This window comes from Perca fluviatilis, chromosome 24 (genome assembly GCF_010015445.1).
Source record: "Perca fluviatilis chromosome 24, GENO_Pfluv_1.0, whole genome shotgun sequence".
Taxonomy (NCBI): Eukaryota; Metazoa; Chordata; class Actinopteri; order Perciformes; family Percidae; genus Perca; species Perca fluviatilis.
The window spans coordinates 17,288,914-17,308,935 of record NC_053135.1 but is presented as its reverse complement, the minus strand read 5'-3'; the positions used below and the strand labels follow the sequence as shown (position 1 = coordinate 17,308,935).

At 43.5% G+C, this 20,022-nt stretch overlaps 1 protein-coding gene across 1 annotated transcript; it reads right to left on the bottom strand.

Annotated features, from left to right (window-relative positions):
* Nucleotides 1-1,997: 1,997 nt before the first annotated feature.
* On the bottom strand, nucleotides 1,998-19,752 carry LOC120554229 (zinc finger protein 135-like). The gene is made up of 4 exons (XM_039792988.1): nucleotides 19,539-19,752; nucleotides 12,437-12,641; nucleotides 8,609-8,774; nucleotides 1,998-5,213 (listed from the first exon to the last, which is right to left on the bottom strand). The coding sequence occupies exons 2-4, from the start codon at nucleotides 12,638-12,640 to the stop codon at nucleotides 4,162-4,164; spliced, it is 1,422 nt and encodes a 473-aa protein (XP_039648922.1). The 5' UTR covers nucleotide 12,641; nucleotides 19,539-19,752; the 3' UTR covers nucleotides 1,998-4,161.
* Nucleotides 19,753-20,022: the final 270 nt, after the last annotated feature.

Here is a 20,022-nt window from a genome sequence, read left to right as displayed (position 1 = left end):
TATTTGTAAGTCACATATGCCAAATATGAAATGTACATAGTGTTTGGAGATTAGACTCCATCGTATAAAATGTTGATATTTTAAAGGGTTAGAAAAAAACGGGACAAATCCCCCAAAACTTGAAGCGAGCTTCGGGATTGAAAGACATGAAATAAACATACATACCTCATGAGCAGCAACCAAGCTGTACAGTGATACAAAAAGAAATGTATTCAGACACCCATATCTTTGAAGGTGAAATGTTATCTGGACAGCATTATAAGCGGCTGCTCTTCCCAAAGTGTCAAACGTATTAAGAAACAAACAAGCAAAGACTGACCAGTCGGAATTAGAACTTTTTAAGGGTGCTGCAATGACAAGGACCGAGTGTGATGGGATCTCTGGTTTCAATCTGCTGAAACCGTGCTTTCCAAATACAATTCAAGCTCTACATGAACGATGTTGTGGTATGAAATCGCAGTTGGGGGGGAAGCCATTGGATTTCAAGTCCAACGCCCTAACCACTTGGCCACCAGAGCTGTAAAATAAGTACATTTTTCACAGTCGAGAACCCCCAAGGCCTGACATCCTTAACTGGATTGCATACCGACTAGGGCTGAACGATTAATTGCATTTGTGATAATATCGCAATATGTTAAAACGCAATTTCCTAATCGCAAAGGCTGCGATTTGGTCACGTGACTCACGAGAGCAAATCAGTCTGCACTCCGCAGACAAAGCATCAACTTAGCACGCTAACGCTACACCGTACTTTGAGCAGATTTCTGTCATTCAAACAACTCTGAGTTGGAGTTTAAAACTTGTAAGGGTTTTATTCGGGCTCCAGTCCATACATGCAGTTAATGAATACAGGCACGCAGAACTGAAGGCTCGGTTAGCAACGATTAGCTCTGATTAGCGGTTAGCTCCGTTATAAAGATATGGAGTGGAGGAGACTACCACGGAGAGGGGTAACAACCAGACTCTGATAAATGACGTTCGGGGAGCTTTCACAGCAGCGTGGCCTCTATGCTACTACTAACGTAACGATAGCCTCTCTGAGCAAGTGCAACATCGTTGACGCTGTCATGCACACGGCACGCAACTTCATGAGGAGAGGGAGGGGCTGGAGGCAGCTCCTCTGTGTGCACTGTAAAAGAAAACACACCGATGTATATATTTTTGCTTATTTAACTGTCTAGTAAAGTTCAAACAGTGTTTAAAAAGTGCAATCCACATGTTACATATGTAAATAATAATGAAATAATCTAAATACTACTAAGTGTGGTAAAGCCACATTTGTTTTTATTTTTCTGCAATCTGCACTTTAGTGTGATTTGTTTCTGACTTTCATATGAATGTTTCCACCAGGCTGGGTCAGTGCTCAATATACTACTGTGATTGAAGTAGTTAAATAAAAGATGTCATTCATATAAATTCATGCATCACCTAATTGATTTCATCATCACATACAGGCCTGGCCTCCAGGAAAGAACAGTTTGTTTAATCTATCTAATCTTGTGTTGTTCATACTATACGATTTATTGCAAATTTTTGTTGAATAATACAGAAGACAAAGAGCTTAAAAAAATAATTGCATATTGAATCGCAATATTTTTGAAAAAAAAAAAAATCGTTCAGCCCTAATACCGACAACACACAAGCCTCTCTCAAAAGTACAATTGCAACGTATTCTCTTGAGATTTGTGAGCATGCATACACAATGTTTTTTATGATAAAATGTTGTGCAACGTCTATTTTAACTCCTTTTAACTTTTAACGTTGCCTTGTGGGCGGCTGTGGCTAAGTGGTAGAGAGGTCGCCTGCCAATTGGAAGGTTGTTGGTTCGATCCCTGGCCCTGCAGCATGCCGAAGTGTCCTTGGGCAAGACACTGAACCCCGAGTTGCCCCCGATGCTGCGCCATCGGAGTGTAAATGTGTGTGAATGTTTATCTGATGAGCAGGTGGCACCTTGTACGGCATCCTCGGCCAAAGTGTGTGAATGGTGAATGGTTCCTGTACTATGTTAAAGCGCTTTGAGTAGTTGTTAAGACTAGAAAAGCGCTATATAAAAACAGTCCATTTACATTTAGATCCAAACCGTGTCCGCAGGTCGCTCACATGAGTGTTAATGCAGAGTGAGTTGCGCTGGGGCCGGACTTTGGTGATGCTCCTGATGAATACAGAACATTCGGTGATGGCAGGGGTTTACTGGTGACTTATTACGGCATGTATTTGTGACCGCCCCCCCCGCAACATATGACTTTATACCCAAACTTCTGCTGTGAGCACTATTAGATGTGAGGAATGTTAACGGAAACAATTTGAAGTTATCACTTCTAGAAGAGAAAGCTACGGTTGGGTTTAGAAAACGTGACACGTGGGTTGGGTTTAGGAAAAGAAGAACCAGTTGGGTTTAGGAAAAGAAGAAAGCGACGGGTCGATCCCCAGTCTCCTGGGTGAAAGTCCTGTGTTTGACCCATCTGTGTTTGACCCCCTCGGTCCAACCTCCCTACGTGCCTTTTCATACTACTCGCTACGGTGTCAATTCACACGGAATCACAAGGTAACGTAAGTCAATGGAGGCCAAACGGTGTTGATAAACACGCTAAAAAGCGAGTATGCGTCTTGATAATGCGCCACAAATGACATACGAATTGGCGTGTCATACGTACGCCACTTCGTGAGATCAGTCTGCAGTTTAGCTGGAGCTGAGCCAGGCCGTCTCAAAAGCTCTTATTTCTGCCCCGAGGACCGAGCATCAAAGAGCTATTTGCGAGGAAACAAGTAGGCGGTCTTCCCGGGAAGCCGTGCAGCTATAAGGGTTGCTAACTCCGCTTTGTTAAGGCCACATCGGTTTGCCCGGACAGAGAACAAATAAAGGCAGACTTGGGTCTCCTCACAGCATTGACCTACGTCAGAGTCAAATCAAAGGTTTGCCTACTATCAAAGTGTGTGTGTGTGTGTCTGGATGAATGTTAAAATCAATCTGTGTACGTTAAAGGTGCCGTAGGTAGGATTGCGAAGATCCAGGACTTAGCCAACAAATGTGAACATCGACAACTTCTTAGCCCCTCCCCCCACAAGGGAAAATGAATGCGTGTGCATGAGCAGTGACTGACATGCAGTTGAACACGCCCCCTGGCCCTGATTGGTGCGTCTTAACAGGGAGCGGTGGATTTTTGCAAATCGCACTACAGCCTGTAGGTGGTGCCAGAGGAAATGACCTGCTTCATGTAGTTCTACTGGAACATAGGGTATGTAAATATGACAGAAAGGTGGTTTTATAAGGCTTACCTACTGCACCTTTAAGGTACCAGGTTTAGAAAGAGGGTGTTAGTTACATGCTAGATTTTGTATCAAAGCCTAAACTAACATCAACTTAGCAGTTTGGCCTATCCAATAACTTCACTAAAAGAACATTACAAAAATATAGGTCTGGTTAGCATTAAATCAAATCACTACATATACATTAAAAGAAGCTAAACAGTTAACGGCTTTGCTTAGCTGCGGTCGCTATGTTAACGCTGGCCCAGTTGGTCACATTACCACAGAAAGAAATCCTTGTTAGCCATCAGTGCCATCACGGTGGGAAAGCCAGGCTGGGAGAACTGTGGTTCTGAAGTCAAGCGATGCAGTCTCTGTTGTGCTGCATACCAATCCTGCAGGCTGAATGATGCGGTTTGCTTCAGTCCCAGTAATTATCTTGGTGCTAACTGCTTTCGTTCTTCAGCTGTTTCGGGCTAGCTGGTGGATTTTGCCCAAGTCAGCGATGATAACTGGTTTACTGTAAGCAGGCACTTGTGTCATCTGCTAGAGAAGAATATCTGGAGTGCAGGAATAGCCAAGCACGACGGCAGTTGTTGCCTTTAGAGGGCTGGTGACGTCACAGCACTTCAAATTTAGTCATGAAGACGGGGAGTCTGCTGGGAGACTGAGTTGGGTGGCTGTTCCTTGTGGCTACAGAACAGCTGCCATTTAGGAGAGGGATTGGGTCAAATAAATTGGCTGTTTGTTCCATTTTGAAAACAAGCACACTTTAAATAAAAAAAAATTAACAAATTAATCTTTGGAATTCCGTGGATTTACATTACGTTCATAATCTGATCAATTTCTTGATAATTATTCATTATCGTAGGACTTTTAAAAAGGACCCACAGAGTATTGCATCTCATATCACTTTTAAATAATGCAATTATTTTCAGAGGGTTTCAACCTGACTGAGGTTATCTGCTCTCCTTCCAGACTGGAGCTCCACCCCAGATGGCTGAATGGTCTCTCTCCTGTGTGGGCTCTCGTGTGTTTCTGTAAACTTCTTCTCTCTCTAAAAGTTTTCTTACAGACTGTGCAGCTAAATGGTTTCTCACCTGAGTGGATTCTCATGTGTTTATTAAGATTACCGCTCTCTATAAAAGCTCGTTTACAGACAGAACAGCTGAATGGTTTCTCTCCTGTGTGGATTCTCATGTGTCTCTGTAAACTTCCTCTCTCTCTAAAAGATTTCTTACAGACGGAGCAGCTAAATGGTTTCTCTCCCGTGTGGATTCTCATGTGTACATGTAAACTTCCACTTCCTGTAAACGCTTTCTTACAGACGGAGCAGCTAAATGGTTTCTCTCCCGTGTGGATTCTCATGTGTACATGTAAACTTCCACTTTTTACAAAACCTCTCTTACAGACGGAGCAGCTGAATGGTTTCTCTCCTGCATGAGAATTCAGGTGTCCACTGGGGCCAAATCTTTTCCCACACTCACTCCCACCAGTACTAAATCTCAGATCACTGCCATAGTCTTCGTTACCATTCAGAGAGTTTAAACCTGACTGAGGTTCTCTGGTCTCCTTCCAATCAGCACTATCATCAGTCTCAGGTTCAGAAGGGGCTCCGGTCTCGTCATCAGGTTTTGAATGCAAATCTGGATCCGAGTTAATAGCTGGTTTTGTGCAGCCCTCTCCATCAGCTTCTGTTTTCATCTCTTCAGTTGGTCTTTGATGAAGCTGTGAGAATGGAGGTTTCTCTTCATCATCTTCACTCTTCACAGGGACCAGAGTGAATGGGAACTTGGTGATATCAGCCTCCTCCAGCCCTTGAAGCTGCTCTCCCTCCTGACTGGTCCGGAGTTCCTCCTGTTCCTCTTTAATGCGTGGGGGCTTTGTGTCCTTCTGGTCCAGACTGGAGCCCCACTCCTGCTGATGTTCTTCACCAACGATCACTTTCTGGACATCCATAGGTAAACCTGAAACACAGATAAATAGCCATCAACGTGAATTTTAAAAGGGCAATTTCGTTTTTTTGTTTTTTTTCAACCTGTCAAAATTTTCAACCGCACGTGAAGGCAGCGGCGAAAGATGGCAAGGAAAAGAGACGAAGCAAGAGTTGAAGCGACTTCTGCTTTGTCGTTGCAGGACACGGTCCCCTATTGTCACACAAACTCCTTAGCGGCTCAATGCTTGGGTTTTGTTTTTCCCTTCACGGTGTCTTTTTTTTGGCAACAATAGCCAGTGATGTTGATCCTGTAACGTTACCGGGACTCTCACGCCGCAATACGGACTGACGAGTCTGAACTCGCGTTCCATGGTAGACCTTTTTCACGGCAGACATGTTGACATGTCATAGTAGGAAAAGCACAGATGTATTCAAAAACCATTAATGATGGCTGCATTCCACTTAGGAGAGGCCCTGGTATTGTGCATGCCGACTCGCTGAAATAGCTTACTGGGACACTGGATGGGATTGAGCCATCGTTTTGTTATCTTTTGCTTTTCCTACTATGACAAGTCCAAATGTCTGCTGTGAAAAAGGTCCATCGTCCGCCGCAAGGTGACGTTGTGTTCATTTTGTCTCCAACAGCTGAATCGGTCGGATGCAGGCATTCAAAAATGAATACGGTTATAGTTACGTTGACCATACTGTATCATCTTTTGGTCAGATTTTTTTAAATATGTAAATAGTTATTTCTTCCTCAATTGTTTGTTAATGTTATGTGGTAAGGGCCTTGTAAATGTAACAGTTATATAAAAGGGATTCTTGCCTACAAAAAAAAAAAAAAATTTAAAAAAAAGAAACCCTGACATTTAGGTGATGGACATTTTCTGCCTTTTATTCATTCGAATTGTCCACGTTCTTTTAAAACTCGGGGTGGCTTACGTACACACTTGTATAGAGCTCACAAATGAGAGGAAACAGAAAATCAGCAAGATGTGAAAGCTTTCCAAATTTAACAAATTGTAACTTATGTTTTCCCGAAAAATAAGGATCATTTTCAAAACGAAAAGACTAGAAACAATCAAACAGCAGTGTGTGTGTTGGATCGTTGCGAGTTTAAAGAACGTACACACACGGGACTCGCGCTGCGCATAAAAGCCGAACGCACCAATCCTTCTCGTGTAAGGACTTAAAAGCGGATGGTATTGTAAAACTATTCCAATGTCCAACAGCATGACAGCCAGTTTTTTGGCATTACTGGAATCGGTTGGATGATGACACTGAACGTGCGTTTGTGAAAGTTATCGACTCTCTCTCGCTAAAGTTAGGAAGCACTTGGGATCGTCTCTGGTAGATGTATAGATGACTTGGTGGAACGGCTTCAGTGGAACTGCACATCGTCTCCGATTCCAATTTAGCGAGACACATTTTGACCGTTGATGAAAACGGTTGTCAGTGATTTAGTTAGTAGAAAAATTGTGTCCCTGCAATCCTCTAAGTGAAGCTCTTGGTTCTGACTGTCTGTTTTTTTCCCCCCAAAATATAAGAGGGGAAAGTATTGGCTGTTAAAAGCCAGACTGGATTGTGTGTGTCTCTCTCTCTGTCTCTCTCTCTCTCTCTCTCTCCTGTCAGTAGTAGCCCTGGACTATTCCTTTCTCCCCTCATTGGACTAAGTTTATGGACACTGCTGTGCATCAATGAGTAAGTCTGATGTCCTGTAGGTACGGGACAATGTTATGCAGGATTTAGGAGTTAGCAACAGTAGGCTAATTCACGAGGGTGCTATTTTATGTGTGAGCTAATTTTGCGCATCTGTTCATGTACGTTGCAAGAGTTAGGTTTCTGTTTATTGAATGTGTTATTCAGTGCAAATATAACAGAGAATGTAATTTAATCTCAGTAATGATGGTGTATTAGGTTATTACTGTCGCTCTGTTGAAGGCAAACGTTCCACTGTACTGTCGTCACGCAGATCACGGACATCTGATTGAGTCTAGACTTTACGATGCCGTTAAAGTAGGTCAAATTGTAATTACTGCCCCTACCAGCAGGCGGCAGCATGGCCATACAATACTGTCCATTTACAGAGGGCACTGAAATGTATGTCTGATCGAACTGTTAGCCCATAGTGGTAGAACTAAATATTTATGTTAAGAGATATAGTAAAATATATAAACAATATCATCGTCCATCACGATGTTTTACTGTCAACATCGTCAACTGGCAATTTGGGGGACATCGCCCAACCCTAGCCTACTTGTAACATTGGTAACAGCTACAGCTCTGTTAACCAGACATACTTCCTCTGGAGCCTGGTCGCTTGACCGGAGGCAAGTCCATATCTGCCGCCTCAACCAGTTAAATTGTGGGAGGTCAAACCCCTCCGTTTCACTGCCGACATAACTCACTCCCCCGTTGTTTGTGCAGTGTTGCCGATTTAGCGACTTTGTCGCTAAATTAAGCGACTTTTCAGACCCCCCCTTAGCGACTTTTTGTTTTTCACAAAAGCGACTAGCGACAAATCTGGCGACTATCTGTAGAAAAGATGTCAGTATTGGCCAGCGAGCATGGGCGGTATTCCTCTCCTGTGGCCGCCAAAACAGTCACCCCTCTCTTCTGTTCTGTGACTGAGAGGCAGCCCCTCCCCTCATGTGCAGCAGTTAGCAGGGGAGGGGGGACAGGGTGCAGGTATGAGAGACAGCAGGACGCGACGGGAGAAAGACGCAGCTGAGCTGGCCTGGCCCTGGCCAAGCCAGGCTTCTTTGAGAGCTCTTTATCAAAGCTTTTCCCTCCCTTTGTAGAATTTCTTTTTTTACTTCAAAAGGTAGGCTACCTAAGTAATAATTATAAGGTCAAATAAATTCCCGTATTTAAATTGTGATTATTTGGCTAAAGATTTCTATTTCCTTCGATCTACCTTGCTGACACAACCACTAAGCTTAATGCAAATGATTGCGTAATGACGTCACAAATGTGCAAATGAGTGTATGACGCCATCTAGCTACTTTTTGCGAATTTTGGAGCTGGTGCTAGCTACGTTCATTGGAAAAGAGTAAAAAAAAAAAAAATCCTAAAGGAAACACTGTACAAATGCAAGAAAAAAAAAAGTTGCAGTGTAAGAAATGAATATTTATTTGATTGAATAGGTTGTAGGGATGGAGGGACGAGTTTAGTTTTGTTATGGTCTTTTGAGTGTAATAGTATAAATAGGTTTGGAATTATTTTTACAGCTGAAATTATTTTTTTGCTATTACAGAGGGAAAGTACCGGAAAAAGGTACCGTTGGGTGCCCGGAACCGAAATTTCAGGTACCGGCACCATTGAAAATGTGAACAGTACCCAGCCCGAGACGTAACGTGTGTGTATTTACCTTTGTCGAATGTAGTGAGAAGTGGGATTGTTAAATCTTAAGAAGGATGATCTCACTTTTCAGGAGGTGCTCATAGAGTCTCCTCATCTCCTTCACTATCTCCTGGACCACCCCATCAGTCAGAGGGATGTGGTGGACTATGTCCCCGCAAATCTCCCCCTTGCGGTCCTGACGCCCGAGAAAAAGAATCGGGCAGCAGCCAAGGGCACTGAGTTTAAAAACCTGCGAGAAAACAGGGAAGAAAGATTTATGCATTTACTATTATTTACTATATTATTATTATTATTATTATTATTCATGGTTCTCGTTTGGCACTCTGTGAAGGCGGTCGCATCATCTCCCTCTCCTCCCGTTGCCTACCCTGCTTTGCTCTCTCGTCTAGTCTTTGTCTCTGTGTACTTCGAGAGTCTCTCTCTCGGCACTGCTCCTAAACTTCGAATTATGGATTTGATCAACTGGTCTCTCAGCGCAATTGACACCATCTTCTCGACGAGAAGCTCGGGTTCGGGGGAACCTGACTGCCCGGCCGGAACGTTCGCAGCTGGCTACACGATGGACGCGTGGGAGAGGTGGCGGATCGTGTGTCTGGCGGTTCTTTCCGTGGAGGACATTGAAGATATTTTCCTATTCGGAACCCTGATAACAGGTCTTTTGCTGATTGGCTCAGGCATTGCCCTGGTTTATCGAGAAATTAAGAAGAAGACGGGAACCGAGCAAAATACCAGGCTGGCCGTCATGGTTGAAGCTGTGGGCAGAGCTGTCGGAACTCAAATTGTGACTATGACCAACATGAGCCACAAATTGGATACTATGAACACCATGGTCCAAAAATTGGATACCATCTTGGAGAGACTGTCAGCTCTGGATAGGCTGGACAACATCTTGGGGAAACTCACGGTTTTGGCAAGGAAATTTGATCGATACGGAGACCAGAGGGGACATTTCAGAGCAGTCGAGAGTGACTAACTGCGGCTCCTGGCCCTGAGACAAAACAAATTCCAATCTCATCTTTTCGGCTCCCTGAACCAGCGCTGGCCTTGGCCGAGGCCGGTGTTGACCAAGACTTCCCCCTGGAGCACTGCAGCGAGGCACACTCTTGTGTTCCTTACCCGATTCCCACAGACACCTGTTGATTGTTGACTCGGATTGGGTCCTGTTTCAAGGCTGACTCCATGGCAACCGGCTGTGTATCGCAATGACAATCGTGCGGACTGAGAAAACCAGATTACGGGGGCCAGACGTAGCTTGACTACTCAGGCCTACACACACGAACTCTTACATATATACAGATATGCAATCACCCCCCACCCCCCATCCAGCGCCTTCTCCGCTTCTACCCTCAGTCAGGCGGGCGGGTCTGTGACCAGCGCCTTTGTTTGGCTGCAGGACCAGATGTCTGCTTGCCTGTGCTGGACTACCTGCACCCCAACACCCCCCTACCCCATGTACCCCAAAACTCCCCTCCCCCACTGCGTGTCTTGTGTGCCCTTGTATTGGTTATGTGCTCCTAGTGGGGGCATAGTCTGGGAGTTGCCTTTTTCTCCTCGTCTCTCCTCATGTCATGCTGTATTTTCTTTACCCCATGTATGTTTGTATGTACCTTGTAAAGCACTTTGTTGGTTTTTTTAATCTGTGAAATGCGCTCTATAAATAAAGTAGGATTGGATTGGACACCTTGGCTTGACACATTAGCAGAACAGGAGTTTAGCCATGTACAAGTGAGGCTTATCAGCACAAATAATGTTAAAGGTCCCATGACATGTGCTCTTTGGATGCTTTTATATAGGCCTTAGTGGTCCCCTAATACTATATCTGAAGTCTCTTTTATATAGACCTTAGTGGTCCCCTAATACTATATCTGAAGTCTCTTTTATATAGACCTTAGTGGTCCCCTAATACTGTATCTGAAGTAGGGCTGGGCGATATGGACCAAAAGTCATATCCCGATATATTTTGGCTGAATATCGATATACGATATATATCGTGATATTTTTTCCGCGAAGTGAGAGCAAATGTTCAGTCAAAGCCCAAATCAAATATGACATGTCACAAGTAGTTTCATAGAAACAGTTGCAAAATCAAATAAATAATAAACCGGTTTCTTCACCTGGTTCATGATTAAATGCTCAGCTGTTCAAATAACAATAAAATGTAAACCTAAATACTGTATAACAGGAGTAACTTTTTTGAAATCAAAGCTCCATAGGCTATTTGGGGATTCGTTCCCAAAGGTCAATTAAGCTTTTGATATTAATATAATCTACTTTGTTCAATGTAATGCCTTATGCCTGTAACGCCCAGGTTATAGTCCCATTCTTCCACTTGATACTGCTTCCACTTAAATAAACTTAAGATGAACTATCGACTACAAAACAAAGAAATTTATTATGATCGGTTCACAGATCTGAGTCCAAACCGAAACTTCACCCTTCTGAACTAAGAGTTTCTGCTTCAAGGTGAAGTTTAAACAGACTGAAATGTCCAGGCTCATTCCTCCACTATTTATTTCTGTATGTATTTAAGCCGTTACATGTAATTTTAACGGGCACTGAGCTCCAGATCCTGCGCAGCCCGCGCGGTCGGTTGCCCACTGTCGCTTCTTTCCGTCCGTGCCGCCCGACAAACTTAGTGGAACTTTCCGCCCGATATCGACATACAGTTCGTCCTGGACTACGTGTAAGATCCTACCGGTCACAACTCTGTCTTTGGCTGGTCCGATCTGGATCAGCGGGGACCGCGGCAGCAGCGGACGAAGCTGTGTTTTTGCCCGGGGAAGAGACGGCTGCGGCCGACCGGGGCTCTCCGCCTCCCGCTGCCTCGGAGCTCAGATTGCTGGTCGGGCGGCATATATAATCATAAAACACATTGTCACCTGTTAAATGTTATCCATGCTGTTTGTTCTTTTCATTTCCTATGCGAACATAATTAAGCAGTACAAAAGTCCGCGCATCTTTAGCGTTGATCTGAATGCTGCTCGGACCCTGTTCCAAGATGGCGCGCTGGGGGTTTTGTTTTGATTAACCCCAAATATGATATGCGGTCTAATTCCATATCTCATTTAAAAATATATCGATATATTTGTTTATATCGATATATCGCCCAGCCCTAATCTGAAGTCTCTTTTATATAGACCTTAGTGGTCCCCTAATACTGTATCTGAAGTCTCTTTTATATAGGCCTTAGTGGTCCCCTAATACTGTATCTGAAGTCTCTTTTATATAGGCCTTAGTGGTCCCCTAATACTGTATCTGAAGTCTCTTTTATATAGGCCTTAGTGGTCCCCTAATACTGTATCTGAAGTCTCTTTTATATAGGCCTTAGTGGTCCTCTAATACTGTATCTGAAGTCTCTTTCCCGAAATTCAGCCTTGGTGCAGAATTACAGCCACTAGAGGCTAGAGGCCTTGACCAAATGCCACTTTGCTCGTTTGAAAGCCACGATGTCTCTCTCTCATGGGTGGGCCAAATTCTCTGGGCGGGCAAAGCAGAGAAAGGGGAGGTAACCTTGCTCCTTATGACCTCATAAGGAGAAGATTCCAGATCAGCCCAACAGAGCTTTCATTTTCTCAAAGGCAGAGCAGGATACCCAGGGCTCGGTTTACACCTATCACCATTTCTAGCCACTGGGGGACCATAGGCAGGCTGGGGGAACTCATATTAATGTAAAAAAAAAAAACTCATAAAGTGAAATTTTCATGCCATGGGACCTTTAAATGACTTTTTGCTAAGCTCTTAGCAGCTAAGCTTTGGGCCTTCTGCCACAATATTTAGATCTTTCATACATGATGTGATAACGTTAAAGTGTAACAGACAAATTGATCAATGATAAAAATTTAAATAATCATAGCCAAACCCCCTTTTTAAATTAGAGCGAGTACAACTCACAGATAGCTGGGCCGACCTAACGCTCCTGCTGGAGTTCCTGTTAGACTTGACAGTGGATGCCCAGCTACAGTGGTTCAGCTTGGCTTGCTTCTTTTTTAATCCTTCATTAAATTGCAGGGGGCAGACACACTCCACACACGTCATCCTCCCAAGGGAATTTGGGGCCCGACAGGAGGGGCACGGCTTTTTTCGGGGCTTCGTCATTCTGCGAATGAAAAGAGAAACGGAGAGAGTTTATCCTGGAGATGTTTGCGGTCAGTTGGTTACAGTATCAAATGGAGAAATATAGTATGTGAATTTTTTTTTCCCATTCATAATTGCCATAGGCGTGACAGAAGATATAATATGCTGTCAATACTTGCCCCAGTGTGTAAACATCCACTGGTATAAGTCGGAATATTTATTTCTGAAAGCTCTGCAGGACCACGAATCAAGCCTTAAGCCGCTTTCCGACCGGAGGGATTTTTGCAGTTCCTACAACAGAACCCTTTTTTTCTCGTGTTCCGACTGGACCAATTTGGGGATTTTTGTTTTTGTTATTTTTTTTTAGTTCCTCTGGCTGCAGTTCCTGGAACTCTTTCAGCTCCTACTTCTGGGCAGGGTCTTTTCAGCATAGGGAGATAGATCAACGAGGGTCGGGTTTCCGGTACAGACAGACCAACAACGGGACAAATTTAACAGTTTTTCGCCATCTTCATCACCACTTAATTCACTAGTTTCACTGCTATATATATATATTTTCTGATTGTAACGCTATTGATAGACCGTTGCAGTGCTTGCATCACTCCCTTTCCCCTCATATAGTCCATATGGCCACTTGGACAGTGTGAATGCAAATTGAAAAAAACATTTTGGGGGGAGAGTAGTTAGTAGATGTGCTTAGAAGTGGACTTCTCGATCACTTCCGGTTTGGGTGAGCATGTGAAAGCAGCGTTGTCTCGAGCTCCCGCACCAGCTACTTTGAAAATGTACTTTTTCCTTAAGACCCCAACCAACTGAGAGTGGAAGAATTAACGTTAGAGCCTTGAACACCCTAGAGAAATGTCAAAAGCATCAAAAGCGCCTAAAAAGAGTGAAGCAGACGCCTCTGCTGCGGGCAACAGCACAGCGCTAGCTAGCATAGCTAATATGCTAGAAGACCACAGAGCTAGCATCGCAGCCGACTTCAAGGCAACATTCGCTACTCTGGAATTGAGACTCAACAAGATGCAGACAACGATAACAGAACATGGTCAGCGAATGGTCTCAGTGGAATCTCATGTGGAGCTGCAAGCCCAACGAATTCAAGCACTGGAGGAGAGGTGTGTTGCATTAGCAAATAGCATTGCTAAGCTAACAACGAAGGCTATCGATCTTGAGAATCGCAGCCGCAGAAATAATATTAGAATAATCGGCCTCCCAGAATCACTCGAGGGACCCAGACCCACAAGCTTTTTCACCGAACTCCTATCTGAAGTACTTGGCGGCCAGATCCTCCAGTCTCCTCCTGAATTGGACCGGGCACATAGAACGCTCACCGCTAAACCACATCCCGGCTCGCGGCCCAGACCGGTTATTCTTCGCCTTCATCGCTATCAGACCAAAGAGCTGATCATTCGGGAGGCCCGTAAGAGACGTGGGAAACTTCAGTACCGAGGGTCACCAATCCAGATCTTCGAGGACTACACACCAGAAGTCGCCGGGGAACGGGCTAAATATCGAGCGGTGATGGCCGATCTTTACAACCTTGCTCTTCGGCCAGCGCTTCTCTTCCGGCCCGCTTACAGATCACTCTGGAGAGCGGAGCGAAGAAGAGGTTCTCATCTCCCGAGGAAGCCACCACCGTCGCGGCCAAATATCAACAGGCCCCGTTGCCTGATTAGTTTGACTGCTATTTTATCCGCGGCTAATGTGGACCATGCTAACCTAGCTCCCTTACAGGAGGAGCTGCTTTTAGTATTGGTAAGTCTTATGATTAAGACGGGAACCCGCTGAGCCTTAGCACCCATCACTTTTACAAGGATGATATATTAAGTGAGCTATTGTGCTTATTTCAAAGAGGCTTAAAGACTGGTTGGACTGTGGGGCCTAAGCTTGATGTTTACCATTTAACTGCTGTGCCGTACTAGCCCTGTATCTAGCTCAGCGGGTTCAGAAGCTGATGTTGGGTATTACACTTCACTTAACTCTAATTTGAAGTTAACCAAAGAATATAATAGCTTGTATTGTTTTATTTCATATTTAAGTTAAAAGGTTGCCAAGCTAATACATGGTTATAAATGATTATTATGATGGAAGGGGTACTACCTCTGCAGTCCACTCAATGTTTATTTCTAAGTGATTAATACCCTGTATTTTATTTTTACTCTACATTTACTTTTATTTTTTTATTAATCACATTGTTACCTCTGGATCACTGTTGGTATTCAGACCATCTTGATATCTACAATCTAGAAAAATGTGTTCAAGGTTCACGTTCATTAATATAGGGGTCCCAACGGGCTCTTTATAACTGCAGGAGGTGGGACAAATAAAAGAAAAGAAGGAAGACGACGCAAAAAGGGAAGTATGACTACTTGGGTTTAGTTTGGATAAATAGGGCAGGGGAGAAGGGATGGGGAAAGATTTAATAACTTGATTTTGTTTATTTTGAGTTCTGTGCTATGTGTGTATTCATTTTACATTGGGCTATTTCTGTACAGAAGATTTCACTCGCTGTTTACTGCTTGCTCCTTGAGACTGACCATGGCTAGTGTAACCAAGGGGGGTGCCGCTGGCGGACGGGCTGTGAGGATTAGCTCACTAAAGAGTGGTGGGCTAAACGCTGCAATCGAACGTACAAAAGTTATGACCCATATCAAAAGCCTAAATGCGGACATAATGTTTCTTCAGGAGACGCATTTATGCAACTCTGACCATAGAAAATTGAATAGACCTTGGATTGACCAAACTTTTCACTCCCAATTCAATGTAAAAACAAGGGGCACGGCCATACTAATCCGGAAAAATGTTCATTTCACCTCAGATAGAGTAATGTTGGATTCGAACGGTCGCTATGTTATTGTTACCGGTACGTTATACGGGAAGCAGGTAATCCTGGTATCAGTCTATGCTCCCAATTGGGACGACCATAACTTTGTGAGTTCACTGTTTGCTACCATTCCAAATTTAGATTCTCACCTTCTGATAATGGGAGGGGACATGAACTGTGTGATCGATGCAACATTGGACAGGTCTAGTCAACGATCAACCTCAGCCATGAAAATGTCCCTGGCTTTTTCCACATTTATGAGCCAATATGGATTGGTAGACCCATGGCGATTTTTGCATCCCTCTGTAAGACAATACTCTTTTTTCTCCCATGCACATCGTTCATTCTCGCGCATAGACTACTTCTACTTCTACTACTAAAACTCATTCCAGCGTTCGTTTCCGCTCAGTACTTGCCCATAACAGTGTCGGATCATGCCACCGTGGTCTTAGACCTTCACTTTAGTATGAAGCCGAAGGGATTCAGACATTGGAGGCTAGACCCTCTCTCGCTGGCAGATGCCAACTTTTGCAAACATATTTCTGAATCGATCACTTTCTTCTGTGAAACCAATAAGAATGATGAAACCTCCCCGTCCACATTATGGGACACTCTCAAAGCCTACATAAGGGGTAAAATTATCTCTTTCATGTCACATACAAATAAATTGCGCAGATTTCGGCAGAAGGAGCTGGGGGAAGCCATTGCAAAACTAGATAACTCACTCTCGTCTTGGAGGGATTGAAAGATGGGGAATAAAACATCAGGTTTCGCTATATTCAGATGATCTGCTTCTCTATGTAAGTGACCCTTTGGTAAGCATCCCACGTATCCTGACTCTGCTAAACTCTTTCGGTTGTCTGTCCGGATATAAGCTAAATATCTCTAAAAGTGAATACTTCCCAATCAACCAATTGGCTGTAGACATATCACCATCAACTATACCCTTTAAAATAGCCAACACAGGATTTAAATACCTTGGGATTACAATTACACGATCCTTACGAACAATGCGAGAGCAAAATCTTACTTCATTGACAGCGACGGTCAAGTCCGATTTACAAAGATGGAATTACCTGCCGTTGTCCTTGGCTGGTAGGATACAAATTATAAAAATGAATGCGTTACCGAGATACTTGTATGTTTTTCAATGTCTGCCCATCTTCCTTCCCAAGTCCTTTTTCACAGCCATAAATGACATTATTTCATCATTCATCTGGGCTGGCAAACGACCAAGAGCAAGTCGTGCACTACTTTGTAGGGATAGATCGGCTGGGGGACTGGGTCTACCCAATCTAATTGGCTACTACTGGGCAGCTAACGTGCATAAGATCATATCTTGGTTTACTTCCCCTCAACCCAGTTGGTGTCAGAGTGAGTCAGCCTCCTGCTCCTCGTCGCTGTTAGCTTTAACGTGTAGCGCCTTGCCCCTCTCCCCGTCGAGCTTTACCTCTAATCCGGTTGTTATTGGAACTCTAAAAATATGGACGCAAATAAGACGCCACTTCGGATGGCTCACCCTCTCTCTAGCGACTCCTATTTGCAATAATCACCTGTTCATCCCAGCAAAGATTGACCCACGATTCTCAATTTTAGAAAACAATGGGCTACGTAGTCTGGGAGACCTGTTCATTGACAGTATATTTGCGAGCTTCAACCAATTAATCTCTACCTTCAATCTACATAAATCAGACTTTTTCCGTTACTTCCAGTTGCGGGATTTTGCGAAAACACACGCCACGTCATTCCCACAGGTACCTACACCCAGCGGGATGGACCTGGCTCTCAAGGCTAGAACCCTGTCAAAGGGCCATATCTCCTATTTTTATAATTTGTTGTCCCCAGCCAGTGAATCTATTTTACATAAGATCAAGATGAGCTGGGAGTCAGAACTCCAATTGAATCTCTCCGTGATCTTCTGGGAGGGAGCCATGGGGGTTCGTCATCCAGCTGTGCTAGACTGTCACTAATACAATTTAAAGTCTTCCATAGGTTACACTATAGTAAGGACAAACTATCAAAGCTCTATCCAGACAAATTTGATGAGAATTGCAGTAGATGCTCACAGACTCCATGCAATCTTGCCCACATGTTTTGGGCATGCCCCAAGTTGTCTGAATTCTGACGAAAAATCAGCACAATCTCGACATATTACTATTCCACAGCCATTCAAAATAACGTAATTGCCTTCCTCTCTTATTGCTTGCAAGAGAATTCTGCTAGTGTGGAAGTCTCCCCAACCACCATCAATCAAAGTCTGGCTTCACGACATTTTAGGCCTTTTGAAACTGGAGAAGATCAAGTTCTCACTTAGAGGGTCATCTGACAGGTTCTATACTCAGTGGAGGCCACTACTTAACTATCTAGATAGGCTTCCAGCTCGGGAAGTATCTTTGTAGAGTCCCACTGCATGGTTATATACGTACTATTCCCTTTGTTCCGGTCCAGTGGCGAATAGTAGCCCCGACCTGTTCACCTAAGACACATCAAAATCACAGATAACTTGCTTTGATGACTGAGGAATAAGCAGCCACTGATTGATACGGGGGGCGGGGATGTTGTTCATTTAAGTTCATAAAAAAGGAAAGATATTGTCATCATGTATGCAATCTATGTCTGATTCTTGCACTTGACAAATAAAAGTTATAAAAAAAAAAGAAAAAGAAGTGGGCTTCTCCTAGAACTACGTTCCTGGAACTACTTGGTCGGAAAGTGGCTTTAGACGTTGACCCTCTCGCTGTGTGTTTACACTTCATTGAAGCTAATCGGAACACTTTGGTCGCCCAGAAATGTCCGCTGACGGAAAAATGAATCTGCAACTTTTTTTTTTTGTTGATAATTGATTCATAATATTTGATAAGTTACAAGTACATTTTGGAGGGACATTATGTTGTTTGTGTGAAATTGTGTCCGACTTTTTTAAACTATATCGATAAAATGATTGATGATTAAAAACGGTGTTAGTTAGCAGCTCTGGTTTTCACCGTATAACATGGTTATAGATGTTTTAATGCTTTTAAATTTGTGTACTGTACTGAGTCACTGTTTTTCATGGGACCATTAAGCGTGTACTTAAATTGACTGGCACTTTGCACACAATACTACAGTACTTTGTTGTGTGATGTAATTCCCGAGAGGCTGCCTTGTGGGCGGCTCTGCGACGCGCACATACACAGGGACCAGAGCAGACAGCGGAGCAGCACTGCAGGCAAAATGCCGAAGCATTTCCTGCTAAAGATTTCCCACTGTGGTCAGAAAACACACGGGACACACACACACGTAAAAACATCAGGCCACTTACGTAGGCTATGGCGAAAGCTCTGCGTGGAGCCTGCGCACAACCGTAAAACAAGACTTGTGCAGTTGAACTGCAAAAAAAATTAAAAATGTCCCACATACCGGACAAGTGGGAGGCGGGAGCGCACCGTGTGCAAAGCTGGCACATATGTTTCAGTGTCTTTATTATTTATCTTATTACATTGAAAAGGTATTAAGAGATATTGTTATTGATTGTTGTTGAAGCTGGATTTTCTGACACAGAAGAGTTCATATTTAGAACATTATTTCAGAATATTTATTTATTTATTTTAAAAGATTGCTATTATTTTGTTACAGATTTTATTTTTATTACAGAAGTTATTTTGGCACCATTGAGGCACAATAAAGCACGTTCATTAACCTCTGAGAAGCCTGTCCTTTTTTTTGGAAATCAAAATATGGTCACCCTATATTACATTACATTTTCCCCTCCAATAAGGCTACAACAGTGGGCGCTCAAGACTGGGCAGACTAATGTCAGACCTGAGGTTATGTACTGCAGTAGAAAGTAGCTCAAACACGTAGTAAAGACCAAGTACCTCGAGTTAGTTGAGTAAATGTACTTATAGTTACATTGCACCACTTCACTAATAATACGAAGCGTCGACAGAAAGCCTCATGAACACAAAACCCCGTGTTAGCAGGAGCTAGCTGCTAACAGACTGTGTGTGTGTGTGTGTGTGTGTGTGTGTGGATAGGGCTAGTTTAGCTAACGTTAGCTTAGCACGGAGCATTATCAGCAAATATGTTTCCAGAAGGAGAAAGAAAACCAACCTGCTTCCCTCCGCTGCTTCTTCAGATGCTAGAATCTGGGCATCTACCTCGGATAGTCAAAAGAGACTAAATTAAACTTCTTACTCCTTATTTACGGTCAGCTAACGCCGTCAAACGCATTGCTATGCTAACCGTGTTGCGTCGGAAAGCGTCGGTCGCATGAGACTCGGAAACACATACACAACGTCCGCTACATCCCCTCCCGGCTTTCAAAATAAAAGCAATAAAAGCATTCTGTTGAGTTAAACGGCGGTTGGCATCGTTTTAAGAAGTCGATTCTGCCCAGTGTCCTTTAACGTGATAAGATAAGATCAGTGGTGCCATGTGCATTTACTCAAGGAGCATACTGTACATTTTTTAGTTAGCCTACTTGTTCTTCATTATTTTCATTTCCGGCTACTTTCTTACTTGTACTCCACTACGTCTACAAGATGGAAATATTGTACTTCTTACCGCATTACATTTATGTGACAGCATTAGTTAC